The 22,263-nt window shown below is 39.9% G+C and overlaps 1 protein-coding gene across 3 annotated transcripts in view; it reads right to left on the bottom strand.

The window, feature by feature from the left end:
• RNF130 (ring finger protein 130) overlaps nt 1–22,263 on the bottom strand; it is a 53,260-nt gene that overhangs the window by 9,309 nt on the left and 21,688 nt on the right. The window contains exons 3-9 of one of the 3 annotated variants that reach the window (XM_035338558.1): nt 21,471–21,721; nt 17,885–17,956; nt 16,372–16,454; nt 9,499–9,595; nt 8,408–8,612; nt 6,216–6,309; nt 3,248–3,436 (exon numbers count right to left, since the gene is read on the bottom strand). In XM_035338558.1, coding sequence (XP_035194449.1) covers nt 3,421–3,436; nt 6,216–6,309; nt 8,408–8,612; nt 9,499–9,595; nt 16,372–16,454; nt 17,885–17,956; nt 21,471–21,721 — 818 coding nt within the window. In that variant the 3' untranslated portion in view covers nt 3,248–3,420. The other 2 variants (XM_035338561.1, XM_035338559.1) reach the window with 2 other exon arrangements.

Raw genomic sequence — 22,263 nt, 5'->3', positions numbered from 1 at the left:
ATATATATTTAATGCTTAGGCAGATTTTTCCCATCTCCCACAGAAAAGCCCACCGGCAACAAACACATTGCTAACCCTCTGTGAGCAGGGATGTGCATTGCCAGGCATCGCAAGGAGGGCAGGATGGGCAGGACATCAGAACATGCCAAGGCTACCACCAGCCTGCCCGGTGCTAAGCTTCCAGCTGCTGCTCGGTGCTTTTCCACGCACGGACCTGCAGGTGCTCTAATAACCAGATCAGTATCATCATCCGCATTTACAGAGAGGGAAGCAAAGTCAGCAGGGCAAAGCGACCCAGCTTTGCTCATCCTGTAGCCAAATACCAGAAGGTGGAGGAGAAGGCTCTGAACCCATCACCCCGCCAGCCAGCACCACCACCCCTGCTCGCAGGGGCTCAGACCAGTTCTCATTTGCAAGAAGCCAGGGGGAGTTCACACACTAGCACCTTGCCCAGTGTTATTTCTTTTTTTCTCTTAATGCAGAGAACTGCTAGTGTTTGTTTAAAAACATGGCATTAGTCTAAGGGATACATTTACTGAATAAATATAGTTTAAGGTCACGTAAACATCCACAGTTCCAAATTCAGCTTATGAACCCGCTCTTCCCATTTTGCACTTACCAAGATCAAGATTCATCCCGTAGGTATAAGAAACAAACGGGAAGTCAGCATTCAGTTTTAATAAATGAAAATTAATTCCTCAGTGCTCTCCGCCACTATTCTCTGTTGTATATTTACAATGAACTTTCCAGATAACTTGAACTGAGTTTGAGAACAAGCCTGCTGGCCTGGAATTTATCCCTGTGCCTACCATGGGATGCTACAGAAGCAGACACAAAGGCCAGGAATTGCACCAGGCCTTGCTGTAGTGTTAGTTGGAAGCATCAGCTGGTGTTATCTTTCTTTTTTAAACTATTGTAACACCCTCAGAGTTGTTAATCAGGGCCACCTATGCCGTAAGCTCCAGTCCCTCCACGTATCTGGCACAGCAATATCTTCATGTGGAAACACAGAGCACTATCTCAACCAATCTGTTTTATACACCCTGCTGGTTAAGGAACAGAGCAGGATTATTTCATAAAACATCCTTTCCTCAAAACTTGCTGTCTAGCAAGGTACTGTTGCTCCCTCTTGAACTGTAACGCATGACACTGCTCCATCACCCCAGTCTTGCCCTCTCTGCAATGCCTGGGCAAAGGGACCACCCTCTCCTTTTCTCTTATTACTATTATGACAAACTATGCATATGTTATTCATCTTTTCCACGTGGATACCTGAAAGCACAGCAGACAACAAAAACTTTGGGAATTTCCTTCTTGCGTCTACCCAATCTTAAAAAAGTCAGTGCGCATCTTGTAATGGTGCAGTCCATCTTTGAACTTACTTCATTAGCAGGTTAAGCTTACCTCTCTAGCCTGACCTGCAGTTAACCTAGCAGATACTGTCTGTATCTGTTAACGTTTTGTGGAGATAGTTGTTAGAGGCTTGAAATAAAATTTAAAAATGATGGCCCTAGGTTATTTAGATCCCTTAAGGAGAGAAATGCAGCAGAAGCCCTGCCAAGAACTTTGTTCCCAAGATCACTGAACTCATCCTGCTGCTGGTCTGTTGAGGAAATGTGAACTGGAAATGTTTGTGGTGCCCTTCGCAGCTGGGTCACCACGTGGTTCAGGCTTTCCATGCACATCCCTCCCAACTGCATTAAAAGCCACTTGAGGATTTTTGTTCCCGAAGGCAAGCACTAACAAACTCACCAATTATGCTACTTGTGTTGAGAAGTGGGTGAAAAAACAGCCCTTTTATTTTGTAGCCTGAGCCCTAAATTGTGCTCTATCCTCATTCCGCCGTTTCTTTTTGGCAACAGTGCTCAGTTGACAAACATTTTTTCCAAATAAACAGCCTTCAGACACAGTATGTATGAGGTTTTTCTGCTCGGAAGTACAATGGGGTTTTCCATTCTTTCAACATACACTTACTGCTCTATTGTTTTCATGTTTCTTTCAAAATTTCACAAGGACACAACGAAAAAATAATTCTATTAAACGTACTGAAGCTATCACATACGTCATTTTTAATTATAAAAGTTGCCTTCTCAGCCAAAACCTACTGGACAGATAAGAATTAAGCAACTGTTTTAATGTAGACGCTGGCTGTGTTCCTAGATTCTAAAAGTGCCTATACATAAAAATAAAATTAAATTTTCTATTTCCCTGTACATAAAAAAATTAAATTTTACAGTAAAATTGGTTCCCTCAATTCATTTAATTAAATTACAAAGTATTAAGTTTTGAATATCTACATCTTGATACCAGAAAAACAAAACACCCCACCCCCAGAACTCAGAATAGGTTTTAGCTGTATCAGTTACATTTTCCTTACCAATCGTTACCTTCACGTACCCATCTCGTTAACTCAAATATTAGCATTTGGCTGTGAATCAGATATGCATGTTTTAACTGATTGTGAAATTACTCACACTCTGCTTGCATAAGAAAACTTGTGTGAAACAGCCTTAATGAGGACAGGAGATGAGAGAGGTTTTCCCCATGCCTCCTCCCCAGTAAGACGACACAGCAAGAAGGGACATGTTTGCATAGAGTTTCTGTATTACAGTAAAGACCATTATCAATCTTTTATGTTCTAAACTGAACACCAACTAACCCCATTGCTAACACGAAAGAAGGTTTCAAAGATGATGGGGGGGGAAGTGGTATCTTTTCACTTAGTATTGGGAAGGAAGAAATGTTTTAGATTAGCTTCACCTTTAACAGGAAAAAGGTGGGGTGAAAGTAACAGAAGGAGAAGGTTTGATTTGTTTCTCAAGAAAAACTATTGCGAACCTTCAGCAGTGACTGACCCCAAGATAGAAATCATACTGCAATGATCCCAGTGCAGCACAGGAGAGTTATGTGAGGAGAACAGGAAAGAATGTTTTTATGTCATATCAAAATCTCCATTGTATTCAATGTAAGCCTGGTATATACCAGAATGCTTGGCCCAGTTTTTTTCCCCTACCAAGCTGGCATGCAGCGATTGCTAATACTTGTTAGTCATTCCAGTGCTGGATAGCATCATAAGTGGAAATCTCACACCGTGTCGGTCTTGTTAGCATGGTGTCCCAAAATGAAAGAAGCAGAATACCGATCTGCAGAGATGGAATTATATAATAGAAATGAAACACCTTACAAAAATGAGGCTGTCAAACAACACTAACACAAAGCCCACGAAAAATAAAACTCACAGAGTAAGATTTAATTAAAGTTCATTTATTTCTTCACTTCTTTCCTTAATACAAAGCTTTGGCATCAGCAAATTTTATGAAAAAATAGAATGTACTAAATAAATGCTTGTGCTGCATGATCAATAAATGATGCATAAAAATAGGTGTCTCTCTCCAAGGCAATCGTCCGGAAAGCATTTCTTCAATACCATTCTGCTCTGTGGGGCAGAAAAAAAAAGTACAAATAGTTATCTTAAAATTAATATTGCCAATACTTAAAAAAAAAAAAAAGTTAGTGAGAAATGATTAATTATACAAGGCTAGAGCACTAAAAGAGGTCAGTACTCCTTACATCATTCTTACAGGATCAGTACAACTGACAATACAGCCAGAGGTTTGAGCAAGTTTTGAGGAAACTCCATCTGCCAGTGAAAACTTTCTCTAAGTAGTGCTGTCCAACACTTAAGCTTTTTGGACTTGAAAACACAGGTATGCAGTCATTTCTGGCCATTCCCTAAGAAACAAAGTGGGCTTTTTTTTTTTCCTCCTTTAAATCACTACCTAAATCATTTAATAGTAACAGTCCATAAATATTATGAGACCAAGAGAAAGCAGTTGCTGCTTTATTATCACTTAAACAGTGTTTAGTTTTATCAGGAACTGTTTAAATTACATATTTGTGTGTACACACACGTACATATGCAGATAAATATGTATATACACAACTCCACAACTCTTGCCCCAAACAAGTGTGTTTAAGCTATGGGGACAACATAGAAAGAAAGGATCAGGACAAGTTTTTAGGTTAGTTTTATAAAATATTTGGCACCTGTTAGTTGTATCAGTGTATTACATGGCCTTATTCTTGCAAATGTCATTTTTTGGCCTGAAAAAACCCCTCAGCTTCCTCTTAAAACATCATAACAGATGTACAGTATGTCAGCATTGCTTTTTATATGGAGAAGCACAGCATAAAAAGCAGGTATGCCATTATATTTAATGGAAATCACTGTGAGAGCTGCCGTATAGTTGGCATGATATTCAGCACAGGAAGTGCTTTGTCTGGCACTGGGGAACATAAGGTTTTGGTGGAACAACAAGTTAGTGACATGCACACACATTCTGAACTCTCTAAAATGAATAGTGGAACCTAGCAGCAGTTGGGGAGGCCACTTAAATCTCAAAGGATTCAGTCAAAAGGCTGTTAAGTTAAAGGCTACATATAGCTGTAGTTATCTATAGTAGTTGTTTTTTTTTATTTTTTTTTAAAAAAAAAATAACAGCTCTGGTTTCTGCTATTGGTAGTTTTGAGTGTCTCAAGCATGTATATACTCAAATTTTCATTCTTAGCACTGTCGAAAGCAGCTCTCACTACATCAGCATACTCTTTTCTATTAAGGGAGCATCACTGTGAAAACATTTCTCGGGAAGCCCTAACGCTGTGAAGAAGCTTGCCCTTTCAGTAAAAATAGAGCAGAGCTGACTGAGCAACAGACAATAAAAAGAAGAGCTGCAATGGAAAAGAGAAATGCGATTCCTGTGAGTACCCATGGCTGGATGAACTACACGGACTACAACTACTTTGTCTTCTTCCTAACAATGTGGAAATGCCCAGGAACACAGATATTCCTGTTTCGCATGGACACAACTCATCTTGCTCCATGCTTTCCCAAGCTATTCTGCAGTGCAGATTAGCAGTGTTCAGCTACAGCTACGGTGCCAACTTGCACACAGGTAGTTGCAACTTCAAGATTTTAACATACGAGAAAAATAACCAGAATATTGATTAGGCTATTTGAAGTTCTAAAACTTTTCTCCATTAAGCCCTTTTGGAATTAGCATCTGAAAAGAGGAGAAAAAATGAAGATTTACAGATTAATGGTAAGCAAAGATTCCTGATAAACAAAACCTTGAAGACTTGAACTTATTATAACCTTTTCCTGAACATTAGCTTGAGACTGTCCAAAAATTTTATGCTGGAGACTACTAGACCTGTTTCCATCCTGTTGAGAAGGACACCTTATACTTTGAGGGTTATAGTGTTAAAAAAAAAAAAAAAAAAAGGCAAAAAAAAAAGCTTCTCTTACCTCAAAAAAAACCTAAAAGTCGAAATTATGTTTATAAAGCTACATTTCTATGCTGTACAGGAGAGAGAGCCTCTTTGAATATACCTATACATCTATATAATGAGTCCAGATGTTCTTTACATCTAAAATGAAAATAGCTAGATGTACCTAGCTAGTGTATCTGCAGAACAGATTTATACTTGCCCACACACAGAACTATAAAAAAAGACAAAGTCATGTGCTAGAGTAATTGTGTGCTAGAGCAAGTCCAGCCTGTCCGAAGGGAGGCAGTGGAGGGAGCCCATAAAAATCAAGAACACCTGGACATTTAAGTACTCCTTTGAATGCAATTCTTAAGCATATAAAAGGAAAGGTCAGAAGACTGGTCTGCTATATCCATATAAGATAGAAGGAATGGGAGCGTATGCATTGCTTATCTCTCTCCCTCTCCTATCAGTAAAAAGGTAGTTTTATATCTAAAAAACCTTTTTCTTCTCTAGAAGTGTGCCAACTAAAAAAATGTATTTTTTCATAATATGAAACAACTCAAAATTGAGGTGGAAACTGTCAGAGGTGACTGATGGTAGTAATTTCTGGTCCTGCTAGGTGAATTTTGAACATGGGGATTTAATGACAAATCTAATGTTTACTTAAGACTATTGATCAAAAAACAGGTATTTTTTTTTCTTTTCACCCTCCCATGTCTCCACTTTGCAAGATTTCCTCAGATAATTCAGCTAAATACACGTTAAGATGGAGTTTAGATTTTACCCAAGAACCTACTGTTAACGGACTCAAGATTTGAGAAAAGCAGGAAAGGCATTTGATATTTTGAAAAAAATGCATTTTTTTCCTTCTCTTATTCATGTTATTTCTTGCCTGTGATACACACCCACCAGAAACAAATAGAAACATCTAAATATTTACTTACTCATTAGCATTCAAGCTAGCTGTGGCTTTGATGATCATGTAGCAGAGTGTTAGGGCACTGAGGAGGCCAAAACTGGCAATAATAAACCATTCTTCTGTTGACAAAGGAAAGGGAGGAAATCACTCGTGGGAGAAGGCTTATGTCAAAGCGATGCCAATATTTCCCTCAAACACCACTGGCGGAAGGCAAGAGGCTTCTAAGCCATGACTGGCACCAGGAAGTGAAGCAGAAGGAGGTTAGCCACAGAGTTACTGACTGGAGAAGGCTAGCAAAGAAGAAGTGGAGAGAGGTGTGGAAAACAAGCATGGCACAACAACATTTCCTGGCTGAGCCCCAGGGTTAGCGATAAAGAAAGATTACTTAACAATGTAAAGTGAAATGCAGGAACAAGGGGAAATGTAATGAAAACTCCATCCGCCCCCAAGTCAGGAGGAGGATTGTCATGGTTGGTTTAGGTTTGCTGAGATGCATCTCTTCACATAAGCATACCCAATATACTTTCACACTTCATTTGCGTCTTAACACACACTCCCCTCCACCCCCTGGCTCTGAATAAATGCTATAGAGTTACTTCTAAAAACAAAAAAAGATAGGATCACTTATTCAACAGTAAAAACAAAACTAGAATTTTCCATTTAATAGACAGAAACACAAGAGGAAAAATAATGCCAACATTAGTATATAAATACAGACACATTAAAAAAAACAAAGACTACAATTAAAGAATGTCCACTCTTCAAAGTTCTCTCCCTTTGAGATTAATTTGGCACATAGTAATAGATTGGATACAAACACTTCTACTGAATGTGGCTTTTGGTTTAACTCGTATACATCAGAGAATGCATGTGTCATGCACAAAACCTGAACATCTGAACAGCCTTTTCTAAAGCTTTATTTTATAAACACTGTCAGAATGAACTGTTGCTGATATTTCTCATTTTATCTTGGAATCCCATCTGCACAAAATACATACACTACAGTTGGGAACAGACAGTAAAAACACCTTCTGTAAAACTAAGGTAAAGTTTTTGTCGAACTACAGAGTTTTTTCACCCATGACAAAGAAAAGAGCATACAAACGTATCTGATGTCTGATCAATGCATCTACGAATGTGGCGAGTTACGTGTTGAACAATGCAGGACAAAGCGAGTTACTGGTTTGGCAAAGAATCTAGATTTTGTATTTGGATTTTTCCTTCCCAGATCAAGACGTTTCTGGATATGGGCTATGTTTTTTGTGAGATGGTGTTCTTTTAGTAACACATTTACTTTGCTGCAGTGTCTAAAGAGACGCTCTATAATGGATTGTATCAATTACACTGCTTCTTTCATCAGTGGCAAGCAGTGGCACTGACTTCAAATCTAGATTATAGATGCACATAAGGAAAATACAAGGAGGAAATTAGACTACATGAATTCTATTTTTGCAGTTCAGCCAGAAAAACAACCATTCATGCATCAAACTGAGACTCCACAGCATATGGAAAAATTATGCAATTCCACACGTACTGTATTTGTTACAGCACTATCATACATTAAAACCCCCAGGTAAAATCCAGTCAGTGGACATTTCCCATGCTGTAAGCTTTTATACATAAGTAGTAGTACTTCAGGAACAGTTTTCTGAGGTCATAAACCACTTGGACAATACTCAGATGTTGGTGTGTCAAATAAATATATATGTATATTAATGTATGTATATATATTTTAATTCACAAATTTTGTAAGAAAAAACATCTGTTAAGGGACATCAGAATTCCAGTAGTAATGTTCACAGGGGAAAAAGTGTCCACAGATATAGTAACCAGCTAAAATGTTTATATATGTATTGCATACATATTGCATACATAAGTTATTGCATGTAAAGTATTCTGGAGAGGTAAATAACACTTTGGCGATCCAGCTTCCCAGACTGGTCACCAAATACAGGAGGGTTACTTTGTCGCCTTTTTAGTTCATCCAGTGCTCTCTGTATGCAGCTCTAAATGGATATACTATGAATAATGAAAGCGTTGGCACTGCTGTGCGTGGAGTTCTCGGTTTCACTATGGAGCGTACACAGAGACACGGAGGTCACCTCTGTCTCTGCAGGGAGATCTTTTATCATGGCCCTGCAACACAGGGCAACAGCAAAGCAAGTGCCATGTACCAGGAAAGCCACAGGAGTGTAATGGAAGCCAAAGAAAACTTACTTGTCACAGCGATGTTGATCTCTCCTGACCTTGGAGTTAGCTCTCCGTCCTGTGGAAGCTGTGACATCCCAGAGGTGCGCAGGGGCTCCAGGCTGAGAGAGCTGTCGTTGGCAAAATCGCCCAGCGCTGATCGTCTGTTAGCTGGCTGGCTTCTGGTGAGCCTTTCCATGTCAAAGGCCACGTTATCTGTACACGGCACATTTGGCTGCAAGACAAAGTGATCCCACGTTAGAATGGTGAATATTCTACATGTAGCAAACCCCAAAATTGAGCAAAACCACACACAGACTTTATTCAGCTGCTGTGGCTACCCTCATATCACGCAGGGGAGAAACATGTCGATTAGCAAGTTGTCTGAAGTTGCTGCTTCAGTCCCCTTTAAAGAAGTGGAAAAAGGAGCAGGAAATAGTATTAAAAATCAAGAAAGGGGCTCAAAAGTGCTTGCATCCTAGCCTGTGCCTGCAGAGTTGAGAACTGTCTACTATTTTCCTCTTACCTCTCTCCTCTGAGAGTGCATCGCTCTTGTGACTTTGTTTTAACTCATATGAGAAAGACAGGAAAACTTCTCTTTGAGGTTCTTCAAGTCTATTCCATTGCAAATTGGTCAGCAAAAACAGCCCTCTGAGATCCTATAAGCCAAGAGCTGCTTCATACACAACTGAGGAAAACCTACCGGCCTCAGCCAGGGCACCCTGTGCAGCTTTGGGCATGACGTTCAGGATGTAAACAAATCTAAGCGTGTCTACGGGAGACCACAACATGAACAAGAGGTTTACAGAGTAAACTTAAGAAGAAAGGTTGAGAGAACTTGAGAAAAAGTGAGTACAGAGAACACAACAGGCTTCCAATAGATTAAAAAAAATATTTTAAGTGGAAACATAATAGAAGATTCTCAATCAGCAACCAGGGAAAAGAACAAAAAAATAAACTTTATCATCAGCAAAGAAATTGGTTTAAAAAAAAAAACAACAACCTACACCCTTCTGGCTAGGGGTATTGGAACACCCTGCTCCCTTCCTCCCCTAGAATCACTCCTCGTTCTCTGGGTCTCAGGTATAGAAGGAAGAAGAGCTTGTAAGCGTCCAACTTACCACAATTCCCAGGGCCTTCAAAATGTTCAGTTTACACATCGGGCACGTACAGTGCTCATTAAGCCACGGATCCACACAGGCTTTGTGGAAAACATGCCTAGGAGAGCAGAGATGGCACATATACAACTTGCAAACCATTATATTATATAACGAGAACTGCTTTAACACACTTCTAGATTGCTTCTTTAAGTCAGCAGAACAAATTCTAGAATTGTCAGTATTCTGTGCCAACTGCAGTAAAAAAAATCTAAAGCTCTTACTGCCCGTTACTACTAGTTCACTAGGAAGACACACTTAAAATGAGGATTTTTTTTCTTTTATTGTGGTTATAAGTAAGCATTTTGGCAGAATAACTAGGGTAATGAAGGCCTCATCATAACATTGTGTGAAGTCCCATCTCAAGTTCTGTGCAGAAGCTGGCCACAAATAAGGCAGGATGATAGATCCACCAGAATTCAATTTCGTTTGAAAGGCAGTGCAACCAACACAGACGCACTTAGGTTTGATTTTGTAAGTGCTTTTATAATTAGCATGTCTAAGTGAAATAAGAAACGAGATTTTGAAAGGCTTTTTCCTACAATTTTTCTTCCTATTTGTAAGGAAAACACATCACATCACATTGTCATATGATGGTCATAGGAAACCAAAATCTTTCCAAGATAAAAAAAGGCAAAACGAGCTTTTATTTGCACAGCATGGAACTCTGCACTACAGAAGAGTCTGAATTGCCACCTACATGATTTACAAAATCTTAAATCCCATCTATGAATATAAACCAATATAAGACAGAAGGACTACGCAGAGACCAAAACAACGTATCTAACTTAAAGGAATCATAGGAATTGTCATCCTTGCTTTTCAAAATGCAAAGAACTTTTCTGAGCATACTCAAGACAGAAATAGGTGTCAGATTTTCTACGTGATACAGATTTAGCAAATGCTCACAGCCACCCAGTCTGACTAACTGTCTATAAAAACCTAGACCCTTCATTTCTAGCAGCACTGGCTCCAGAACAAAAAGCCAGGAAGAGCAGGCAGACCCAAACAGGACATACGGTGATCATGGACAAAGATCAGCACTCATAAGAGCTGCTTAACCAGTGAAGAGCTGAGTTCGGAAATGCGCAGACGAAGAGGCAGCAGCAGAACAAGGTGTTCCTGGCATCTTTTCGAAGCATTAGCTCAGGCTGTAAGAGGTCATGCATGCCTCCATAGCAGCATAAACTTGAGATGCTCTGCCTCTCCTCCTTCCTCAGGTTTTATTTGCTGCTCTTTCTCAGTAAGAGGCTTATTGTGGGGGTTTTAAAACCGAGACCAAATGATGCACGTTAACAGATAATTCTCCTTTAAAATTTCCAAAGTGACTTGAGAGTAAGTCCTCCTGAAATTGTAAATAATCATGGAAAAAGACTGTATGTAATTATCTTTTGTCTACAGCTACTAAGGCTGATGGAGATTCTGAAGTATACCAACATTAAGTTTGTCAGCTACATCTACGTACCTCACCCATACTAAGTGAAGATGCATAGACTCATCAACAGAAGATGCACGGGGAGCAAAAGAACCTTGCTCGGCTGAGTTGCAGACATTGCAGGAATAAAAACTTGAAAAATGAACGTATTATTAGGCACAGAGGTATGCTGAAGCTGTAATTTGACAATATAACAGCATTTAATACATTTCTACTGCTCTTCAGAGAGCAGCGTAACTTCTGCCTTCCTGGCTGGTCTGCTAGGAAGCACGGCGAGCAGACCTCTCTGTCCTACAGCTGAACACATTGGACTGCTCCGTCAAGCAAATTTAGCAATGCGTCCTTTAGCAACACAGCCATCATGAAAAATAGGATATGTATGCTGCTTACTGTTCAAGTAACTGTATGAAATACAGACTTCTGCTAAGGGTTCTTGGGACATTCCCTTTAATACAAAAAAGTAGGAAACGGTTTAGAAGTTCTAGGTGACAGAAAATTGTTTGAAATCTTCTGAAACACATGAAGATGCTGTTTTTCTATGTTAGGCAAATTATGGCTTTTAGTTGCTTACGTTTCCTTTTAAAATTCTGAAGTCTGTTTTTTAGAGTAGGACAAACCTGAAAAATCTCATATTTTGGGAAAGAGCAGACATCAAGACTCCACAGAAGTATGAAAGCAACTTTAATATATCGTTATCTGCTAATCAGTGCTGTAGAAGCACTCAGCGCAAGCGAAGCAGGCTACTGGTATGAATGCCAGCATGCATCCACTAAATATTACAAGTTATTTTAAAGTCATTAGCAGTTTGATATAGTTCAAATGCACCACAAGAGTTCAACTACTTTGGTGACCTCTTCATTCTTTGCTTTTAGTTCCTAAACCTTCAAGGATATTTATTAATGTGTTTCAGAAAAGTGCAGTTCCCCAAAGGTTATATATTGATTTAAATCAGCGTTGCTCTGCCTACTATTTATGCTGTTTATCTGTTCCTCAAAAAGCTTGCTGATAACTGATAACATCATCACAGCTCAGGCTTTGTCTGGATTGCTCTTGCAAGAGTTAATAATAAACACATAATTACTTTTCTCTTGCAAGAGTTAATAATAAACACATAATTACTTTAAAAATTGGTCTCACAAAGTTATCATGCGCATTTTTCTGTCCTCAGAAACCTTCTCCATCTTTGTATTTCTGTCACTTGTTCAATAACAAGCTTTCCAAGACCAGAAATCCGATGAGCTCCTAGCGGGATGCCCTAGGTCACAGCGGCGAATGACATTCCCCTAGGAGCCGTGCATGGGGGAGCCGAGTGTGACACAGCTTTTGCTGCTCAGGGCTGGAGGAAGCCCAGCCGGCAGCCAGTCTGGAGGCACTGGAAGAGTCTCCCATGCGGGCATAACTCCAAACAGGTGACCTGCAGGTATTTTTCCACTCTGTCAGCATGCCCAAACCTATCGGCCTGCAGCTCGTAAAAAACACTGTAACCCCAACTCTGTTGTGCAACACGGCTTCTTTGCAGCATTTCAGAGAAAAAGGGAAGCAGAGAGCTATTTCACTGGTGTAATGCCTCTGAATTAGCACATCCCACGAGGAGGATTTGAAGGTGTTTGCAAGTTGCCCTGGGGCTCACTCCACTTACTGCTCCCAGCGCAGCAGCCCACCCCAGGGAGCTGAACAACGCTGCCTGCAGAGCAGCACCTTTAATCTCCTGGAGGTGGTCATCCTGCTCAGGCAAGGGAGGGCAGCCCTGGTGTTCCCCACAAATACTTGGTATTGCTGTAGGAAGAGGGGCGGCCATCACCAGCAGGTAGCAGAGAAAAGGGTGCATGTGTATTTGGAAGCACTGCAGTAAGTGGAAAGGACAGCACTAAGCATCATTTTGCTCATTTAAATAGCTACTTGCAGCAATACAGAATCAAAGATGTAATTCTGGCTTAGTCACTTCTGCCACTTACCTCCTTTTTGCCCAGTGTGGGAAATATTAAGAATTTGGCTTAGAACTCATTTCTTAACGTTCAGTCTTGCACTCAATTTTTTCTTAAATTTCAACTTGCACTGCTCTATCATCTTGCTGCACTTCGTGAAGTGTTTGCTACTCCTTTAGTTCTTCCTGCATTGTGATTTTCTTCCTTCCCAGGCCATCTTTCTGCCCTTTCCAATGTCATTCCCTGTGCTTTTCTCTACCTTTGCTGTCCCCTTCCCTTATCTTTCACTCGCTATCTTTCCTTCATACTACCCCTTTCCTGATTCCTCTTTACCCAGTCATCTCCTAGATGCAGCAGTGTGATGCTGAACTGCAGCAGTGTGATGCTGAACTAAAAACTACTCGAATAAGGAAAACTGTCCACAAAGCTTTGGGATCTTTTGCTAGATTCCTTCTGACACTTGCTTACACTACTTATTTTTAACTTACATGACGACATTCACAAAAACAACTGTTCTTCAGGCATCTAAGTCCAAGAAAGAGGGCTGCCTTATCCACGTGCGCAGAAAACTATAGTTATGTCTATAAACTGCTTGTACTGAACTTATTTCTCTCTGAAGCACATCATTCTATGAATGATTGCAAATAATAAAGTTGCGTTTCTATAATTTTCCTTTCAGTTTTATTTCTAAATTGCCCATTATTTCCAACCTGCCACAAAACTTTATTACAGTGTTCTTTACAGAATTTTAGGTCTGCTCAACAGACAGTGTTTTGCCTGGTGTCTGTTTGTCCAAACCAGACTCCTCTCTATAGCGATAAAGTGACAGACCATACTTAACTGGAGAGAAAAATTCTGGTACCAAAGGGTAACACTACTTTTAAATTGATGAAAGCAGCAAGGATGTCATATGTCAGTGAATCCTACTGTCTAATGATTATAGCTTCCTCAAAAGGCACAGTATGAAAGCCTCCTAACCTTTCATTTGCTTCCTCTAGGTTGAGCCATTTTCTCCATGATTTTCTTGCAATTTATTTTCTCATCAGTCTTACAGACTCTCCTGTAGATTTTTTTTATACTAACTTTGCATGTTGCACTAAAGCAGAGGTTGTAATGTCAGGAAGTAGAAAGTGGTTAAACCTCCAAAAGAAGACTTGAGGAGAGTCACCTCGCTAGACTGAGAAGTTTTACACGTAACTGAAATTTATCTGGCTCGTCTCTGCAGGAACTGGTTGCTCCTTCACCCATTCAACACGTATAAAAACGTGGAAAGTATCTATCCTAATGTTCCCATCTAACCAAGTTGGTTTTGCACTTAACTCAAAAAACTGAAGCAGATGAAGACGGAGATTTCAAAAAGAAAAGTAGAAAGTGAACATGAAAGTCATTACAGCACCTTTGGCAGGACTAGTCTGAGACTTCAGTGGCCTTATATTCTTGTGAAAAAGAGAAAAGGCTCTATTGAAAAGGCTTGATTCCTCCTTTTTGTGGGTGGATTGCACTGGGGGAGGCCGTGTGGAAGTAACAGCCAGGTGCACTCTCATCCAGCTCCACACAGCAGCTTTGACCAGGGAGCTTCCTGGCTGCAGGACCACGGCTCACAAAAATGGTTCTGAAGGAAATGGACTTTAAGAAATAAATAAGTGATCATCCTGGTTAAATGGTCTTTGTCATACCTGCTGATACTGGAAACAAACCTATTGCTTGGACAGTTGGGGGGGGGGGGCTTAACTAGTGCAGTTGAATTTTAGTCCCAATTTTGCCTTGTTTAGTGGGAGAAGATTGCTGCCTGTCAGCTGAAGAGTCTCTCTTCACTGGCCAAGACATCTCTGCCCTCTGTTCATTATCAGAGAGAAAGACATACAGGAGTGGGACTTGTGAACATCCATTGCATACCCTCGAGCCTCATAGTACCACCCTGAATTACAGAAGTGATGTTTTCTTGAGACAGCTTATCCATCACCTTAGTTCAAAACTGGTGAGCAATTTCTAGAAGTTTCTCCTCTAATTTCTAAATAACCTTCCTCATAAATCAAAGACTAGTGCAAAACTCACATATGCAAGCTTTACTTGAGATTACAATATATGACATAACTCTGAAATCTCAGCTAGTGGGAGTGTATATTAATGGGCAAGAGGACATCATCTTCAAATGAGTGAACATCACTGATCTGTAGAATAGCAATACCCATCTGCATGACCAAAACCTCCCAGTTTTTATTTTTATTTTTCCTTACACACAGATCTATGACTGAGCTCTTCTACTTCCAAATATATTTTAATAGGAGTTTCTAAACAAACATTTGTAGGTTATAGTAGCTAAACACACCACTGAGAATCTAAAGCAGTTCACTGTTTACCACAGTCGAAGAGGTAAAGAACAAAGAAAAGAAAGATGAATTAAACTTTGTTTCAGAATTAGCATACATACATATTTTGATCAGTAAGATATAAAAGACTGTTTTCCTTTTATCATAATAGGAACTCATTATACATTATAAGAAAAATTATTCCAGCTACACAGAGCAGCCTGCAGGAGGATTTACAAGTCTGATAATGAGCTGCTGTGCACTGCTGCTGCGTGACTGATGCTTGACTCCAACACCGTGACTTGGATGCTTCTGGTGCATCATGCATAACACTATTTCTGTGTCAAGCACATGCCAAATTAGTGGATCTTCACTGCATGTATGCAACATAAAGTGTATTTTTTTTTGTGTCTGGAGATAAGAAGAAAGCTTTGTGGTTCAGAATACAAGGGAAAGATGACCTTGGTAACACTTAAAGCTACCAGAAATTACTGATCATTGAAACCAGTCACCAGAAGGAAAAGCACTTAAAAGCATCTCTCGTAGAGCAAATATCCTGTAACAACTCAAGAATAGAAACAAACTGAAAACCTGTGAATGTCAAAACAAAAAGCTGTTACATTTTAAGCACCAATGCAGAATACCCAGCAAGTAGTAATCTTCAAGCACAAGCCTAGACCACATTGCACTGGAGAAACCAGAGACAGATGATAGCAAAGCAGTTGATTGATGTCAGAGGAGGTGTGAAAGTTGGAAAGACTGCATTTTTGTTTCCTGCACTGTTTTAGAAACCCACAGCCACTGTCACACAGCCACGGTGCAGAATGCTGTAGCTGTACCTTGTTCATCATACTTCAATTTGTGTCTGCCCACCACCGTTCAGCCTCTAAATCTGCCCCTACCCCCGTAACAATCTTAATAGCTCCACTGCTGATATGCCTGAACTGCCCATCTTTGAGATCATACTCTTGTTTAATGTCCAGTGCTAATAACCGTGTCAGCATCCGCTTTCACACCTGGTTTCATACTGAGTCTAAAATAAAATGGCTGTTATTAGGTCAGGAAATATCTAACAAATGTGTCTATAAATTGCAGCGTGTATTTAACTTGAAACGAAGCAAAGGAGCATGAAGAACAGTTTCCAAACAAAGCGACTTTACTAGCTTACTTGCACGGTAAAATGCGAACAACATCGTTCTGCTTGTAACTCTCGATGCAGACAGCACAATGATCAAAGTCTGGGTCTGTTTCCTAAAATGAATAGAATGAAAATTCAAGTCAAGAGTTTAGGCTATGACAAAGGTAAAAGTAGTTGTGATTAGTACGTGAAGTGTGTTGTGCCAGAGTGGCTATTATTAAGACGATACAAATGCAATGACTATGTGGTTAAATTCAAACATGACTTGAAAAAAGAAATGTAACCTCACACATACAAAACTATCCCCTCATTTGGAGTTGGTAACTGACCGTGTGAAGCATAAGCTAAGGCCTAGGATGTTTATAATATTCAGTTGAATCACCAAAATATGGTAGGGACTTTCCTACAGGAATTACTTCAGCTTTGAAGTAAAAGTTTCTTTTTTTTTTTCTGGGGGGCAGGATGAGCATTCTGGGATTCCCTTTTATAGCCAGAAGTAAGGATTTTTACTTATTTCAGAGAAGTCCCATGTTTTTGTGCACTGCTTACTGGCAGAATTATCATCTTTTTATGCAGACTTGAAGATGATGACCAGTGACTGGCTCCTCTCCTTTCTCTTGTCTTCCAAAAGCTATGATTATCTTATTCATTTTGTAAACCACATGAGAATTTAAAACTTCCACTGAAAAAGGGCTGGCTTCATTTGGACATGGCTATGGCACGAACAATATATATATATATATTTTAATGTTTGGGCCCAAGACACAAAACAGACCGTGCCTTCTCTTCCATCAAGTTAATTCTTTCCAAAGCTAGCAAGCTACTAGTGGAACAGCGAGCCTGGAGCTGCTGCAAGACAGCCAGCCACTGCCTGGTCCAAGCCAGCCACGCTGCACGCAGAGAACCCCGATGGGCTGCTCTGACAAAGGGCAGACTTTGTCATATGCTCTGCTCACCTGCATGTGCATCTCACTCTGTACTGCAACCGATACCTGGTTTTGAAGATAGCATCTTTTCTTTCAATATGGAAAATTACTTATTTGTGTTCCCATACCCACAGAAAAGATTCACTGCAGGAGGCTGCCTTGAAACAAGACTCCTCCCCACCCTCAGGTTACTTCATATTCATGTTTCATATAAGAGATTGTGCTTTATTACCTGCCTTTTAAATTCGTTTTTGTTTTGCAAAGCTTACATACAACGGGATTCGAAGCTTACAGCATTTCATATAGACAGTGCTAGCCCCATGTACTCCTACCAGCAAAAACACTCAGCCAGCTAGCACACAAAACCACTCTCAGTCACAGTTACCAGATGGAGTGCAAGAAGTACTTAAGCAAGAAAAACTATTGAAATGTGCAGACTTACAGCACACATCAATATTAAAAGTTACATAAAAATATTTTGCCGTAAGATGAAGCAAGTCTCCAACAAGGAAGGCAAGATCATAAATCAGAAGCAAAAGGAAGAGCTGAGAAGTAAACCATTTCCCCTGACAAAAATTAAACACAATGCTCAAGTTTATCATGTTGTAATATTATACCTTATCACCCTTCTTTACTGTCCTGGTTGTCAATTTACCAATGGCTTTCTTGGCAGCATCTCCAAGACGACGCTAATGAAGTGACAAAGAAGAAAACATGAATTAACCCTGATAATCAAGCTTCATCACCATCGTTTATGACAACTTACATGTACTAGATAGTAACAATGCAATACACTGTGGTGCTGGACACACACATAAAAGTGTACACAGCAAAGCCTACAATTGGAGGTTCGTCAAGAAGAAAAAATCCAGGAGCAGAGTACAGGAAAGCACCTGAAGTGTGTGGGCATAAACCTCACAGACTACATAAAAGTCCACAGAAGTTACCCAACATGTGTGCGACAAAGCTAGTGACACCCAGCCCACAGGATACGAGTTGAAGCAACATGCCTTCCTGGTCATTTCCGGTATCCTCGGCTCATATTGATTTTTATTCAGTGTGCTAGAATACACTGTGTTCTTAAGCTTTTTTTTTTTTTTCCCTTCCCTGAGCAGGCTGATCTTATTCTGAGACATACCAGATCCTCAGTGTAACCTAGTTTCTCTCCTGCTATTACCTGAAGCAACCACTATCACAGAAAGCAAAAATTTATAGGTCACAAAATCTGAAAGAGACTTAAATAAAGCTGAAACGAACACTGGTTTAAATATTAACCTCAATCAGACTGCAAAGGCAGAGCTATTTTTGCTGTTTATGTTGTTTTTATGACCACCACCGTTGGATGGAGGAGCCATTCCTGCGCTTCCAGCACTGGCCCCTGCTGCAGTGCCCGGTTCCCAGCCAACTGGGGATGGCTGCTGGCCAGCTGGTTCGTGGGATCCCAGAGCCAGGGCAGTAGGCAGCAGCAAGCTCGTGTTTTCTTGTTTCAGGAACTTGAGACATCAGATTGGGTTTACATTTACTGGAAGAAAGGAAGTTCACGTTTTTCATCCTTCCCCTACCTTGTACTAAGTACTCCGCTTTTGAGAGCTAGATTCTGAGAACACAAAAGCACACACCAAGCGCTCCCCAGCTTGAAGCAAGTGGGCATTTTGTGTGTCCACCTCCTATACACTTGAAAAATCAAGTTCTTGGTAAGTTTCCCCCCATCCCATACACTTGTTCTGCATACAAGCCAAAGCTAAGGAGGCTGCTTTTACTTGATAAAGACCTCAGGAGGCCACTACAGCTGTATTTATTGCGTCAGGATCACTGTACCAACATTACACAGGGATTATATAAGCACACAGTTTTGTGGGTTTCACAGAACAGCTCTTTCATTTTACATTTGTTAGGACGTGGATTTGAAAAACACACACTACAGCGTTTGGGGCCCAATATACTATCAGAAACAAAAGTGGGAAAGGGAAATTTTATGCTTCCTGAAGTCAGATAACTCACCCTAGCTTCAACATGTGAGAAACTAGTTAATTTAGGCAAGTCTAAATTACATATCCTAGAACAAGCACGTTGGCAGAGTACTTAGTGTCCAGAATACACTGGAACACTGCTGGCCTGGATTATCACTGCACAGCCAAGCATGATTGCTTAAGAGAGGAGCAACACTAAAAAGGCAAAGTGAGGCATTTAAGTTAAATGCCACCTACCACCTACGTAACAGCAGGTAGTATAAGAAGTTATACTGCATACATTTCTGTTGGTGCTATATGAAGCCTTTCAGAAAGAATACAGAACACATCTTCATGTCAAAAGCATTAATGTCAGAAAAGCTCTTCCAAAATGTGTGTGTATTCATTCTCTTATATACAAAATTTGCCAAACAGTCACATTCATTTCTATTTAAGAGATTCATCTCTTCCACTTTCTAATTTTAACAAATAATTTTATACGCTAGCTTTGGAAACAGTCAGCATTTGCTATTTCGTTAAGTTAGGGCACAGGCATACAGCATATACTTGCTTTTAAAACCCACAACCACCTTGATGGAAAAGGCTACCAGTACATGCAAAGGAGTTTCATACTTCTGGCGGAAACGTACAAGAGTAATCATGTGAAATACCGGTATCTACTTGCACTATCTATAAAACACAGCATGTTTTTGATGTACTTTAAAAAAACCGTGCCTCTAGACATAAGCTATGATCTTGTTTTTCAGTTAAAACAAGTTATTTCATCGCTAACAGCACAGCCTTCTCTCAGAGAGCTCTCAAAGCTCTTCAAAAAATAAGCAGTAGCTGTCGCCACCTTCTTATTAAAGTTTAATACGCTCAGCTTTTTAAACCACATAAAATTTTCATCAAGTTTCTCCTGACCTTTGTAAAAATCTAAAGAAAGAAAAAAGGTCATAAAAGCCCTCTCCCCACGGAGCAGCTGTTTTGAAACAGGGACATTTGGAAGAGGCCTAGAACCATGTAGGGGATGCAGCGGGCACAATTTAGTATTCTACAGACATTCATTCAGTAACAGTTATATTTAAACTTTTACCATCCCAGGGGACCACACTACGTACCAGCTACAGTGTGGTCATTTAAGAATGACATCCTTAGGAAAATCTACAGAACGCCCATGGGACCTGCCGCATCAGACACTATTTCTAGAAATTGAAAAGGAAATCCTTTTTGTCACAACTGTGGCTTTGTAGGTTTGCATTTGTTTTAGGTTTGACAAAGTGCTTTAAAGACCCAAAGCACTGCCCCAGTGAGCCCTTTCGTGTCCCCTAATATGGGACAGCGACTAGAGGTCAGCAGCTTTATAAGAAATTTGACAGACATACACAGAGACAAAGAGCACGGTGGTTTTCCTGAGGTTTACTGATCCTTCTCAATAAAAGCCAAGGCACACTATTGAGACAGTGGGTCATTAAGTCCACACTAGTAGAACACTTACTTCTAAAGTTTAACCCACGTTTAAGGTGATGACAATTTATTCAAGATATCGGAGTATGGGCACACTTAATTCATTTAATTCAGATGTAAGCTCTTATGTTAGATGTGAAAAAGGATGTAAGAAATGCAAACTAAGCAATATTTTGTCTAGTATATATGACCAGGAGAATTAGACAGTACACATCAAGTATCATCTTAAATAAAGTTAAAAGTTAGCGCGGGTCACTAAGCGCCTCTATACCTTAGTTTTCTTACTCTAACATTCATGAATTTATAGATGTTTTGTATAGGCATTCCCAAACTGAATTGCCTTACCTATTACTAAAGCTGTCCTTAATAACACGGATAAAATTAACAATATTAGCTCTATGTTCTACCACACCATACAAGCTCATTCGCTATTTAACTCCCCTCTCCATCCCCAAATGTCCTTTTCAAAAGTAATATGCTGTACAGTACGTATTAGTCAGCCAGCATAGGTTCTCTCTTCCTCTTTGACTTACACTCAAAAACAAATATTTTGCTTCAGTTCTTTTCTTTCCTGTCATATAATAATAGCTTGTATTGGTGCTGCTCAGGACAGTAACAATTTGCTACATAAAATCCCTGCCAAGAAACATGCTCTGCCCCCGAACAAAGTGCTTTTCAACACTAGTTTGATGGACATTCCTAAGAAATTATTAATTCTCTATAGACTACTGTATACAGAAATACCACCTCCAGAATTTAAGAGGGGGAGAAAAAAGAGCTCCCTTACCTGATTCCTATCACGTGCACTTGTGTACCTGATCTTCTGGATGAAGTAAAATATTAACCATGCCGAAGAAATTATCATCAAAACAATGAAAGATATTGACACAAAGACTAGAGAGCCCCGACTGAAGTTTTTTGGAGGAACACGGGATCCCACTGCTATTGCCATCAGGACAGAGATGTTCTTTTCCAAATAATTCAGGATCTCCTTAACCTTTGATTCTGTAATCATGACAGCAACAATGTCTCCAGTTCCTATAAAAAGAGGAAAAATACTTAATTTACATTTAAAATTAACATTGCATGCTACTCACAAGATTTTCCAGATGCAAAAACCATTTGACAACTTAATTTAATCTATGCTACTTATGGCATAAGGAATGTTAGTGGACACTCAACTGAAGGCTTACCCTTCAAACTCAGGTTTTCAAACTAGGGCATTAACATGCAAACTGCAGCTCCACACATCGTAACAGGTCTCCACCAGTTAGATTAAACAGTACTTCCCACGTTATAACTACTGTGTGCAGTCTGAACTCATTTCAGAGAGCACATTTGTTCCAGATTGGAAGCTGTGATTACCTGAATAGGCAACTCACAGAAAAAAAAAAACACACATTTAGAAGAGGAGTGGTATTGGTACATACAGAGCTGAGTACAAGCTGCTCTGGAGAGTTAGGCAAGTTCCCCGATGTGGTTATGAAGACTGCACATGCCAAAAAGATTGTCAAGGACGTGCAAGTCACAATTCCACCAAGGATGCAACAAAGCCAAACTTCTACCCGCACCACTTCTGA

This window comes from Oxyura jamaicensis, chromosome 13, assembly GCF_011077185.1.
Source record: "Oxyura jamaicensis isolate SHBP4307 breed ruddy duck chromosome 13, BPBGC_Ojam_1.0, whole genome shotgun sequence".
Classification (NCBI taxonomy): domain Eukaryota; kingdom Metazoa; phylum Chordata; class Aves; order Anseriformes; family Anatidae; genus Oxyura; species Oxyura jamaicensis.
The sequence above is the reverse complement of the archived record's forward strand: the minus strand, read 5'-3'. Positions and strand labels throughout refer to the sequence as shown.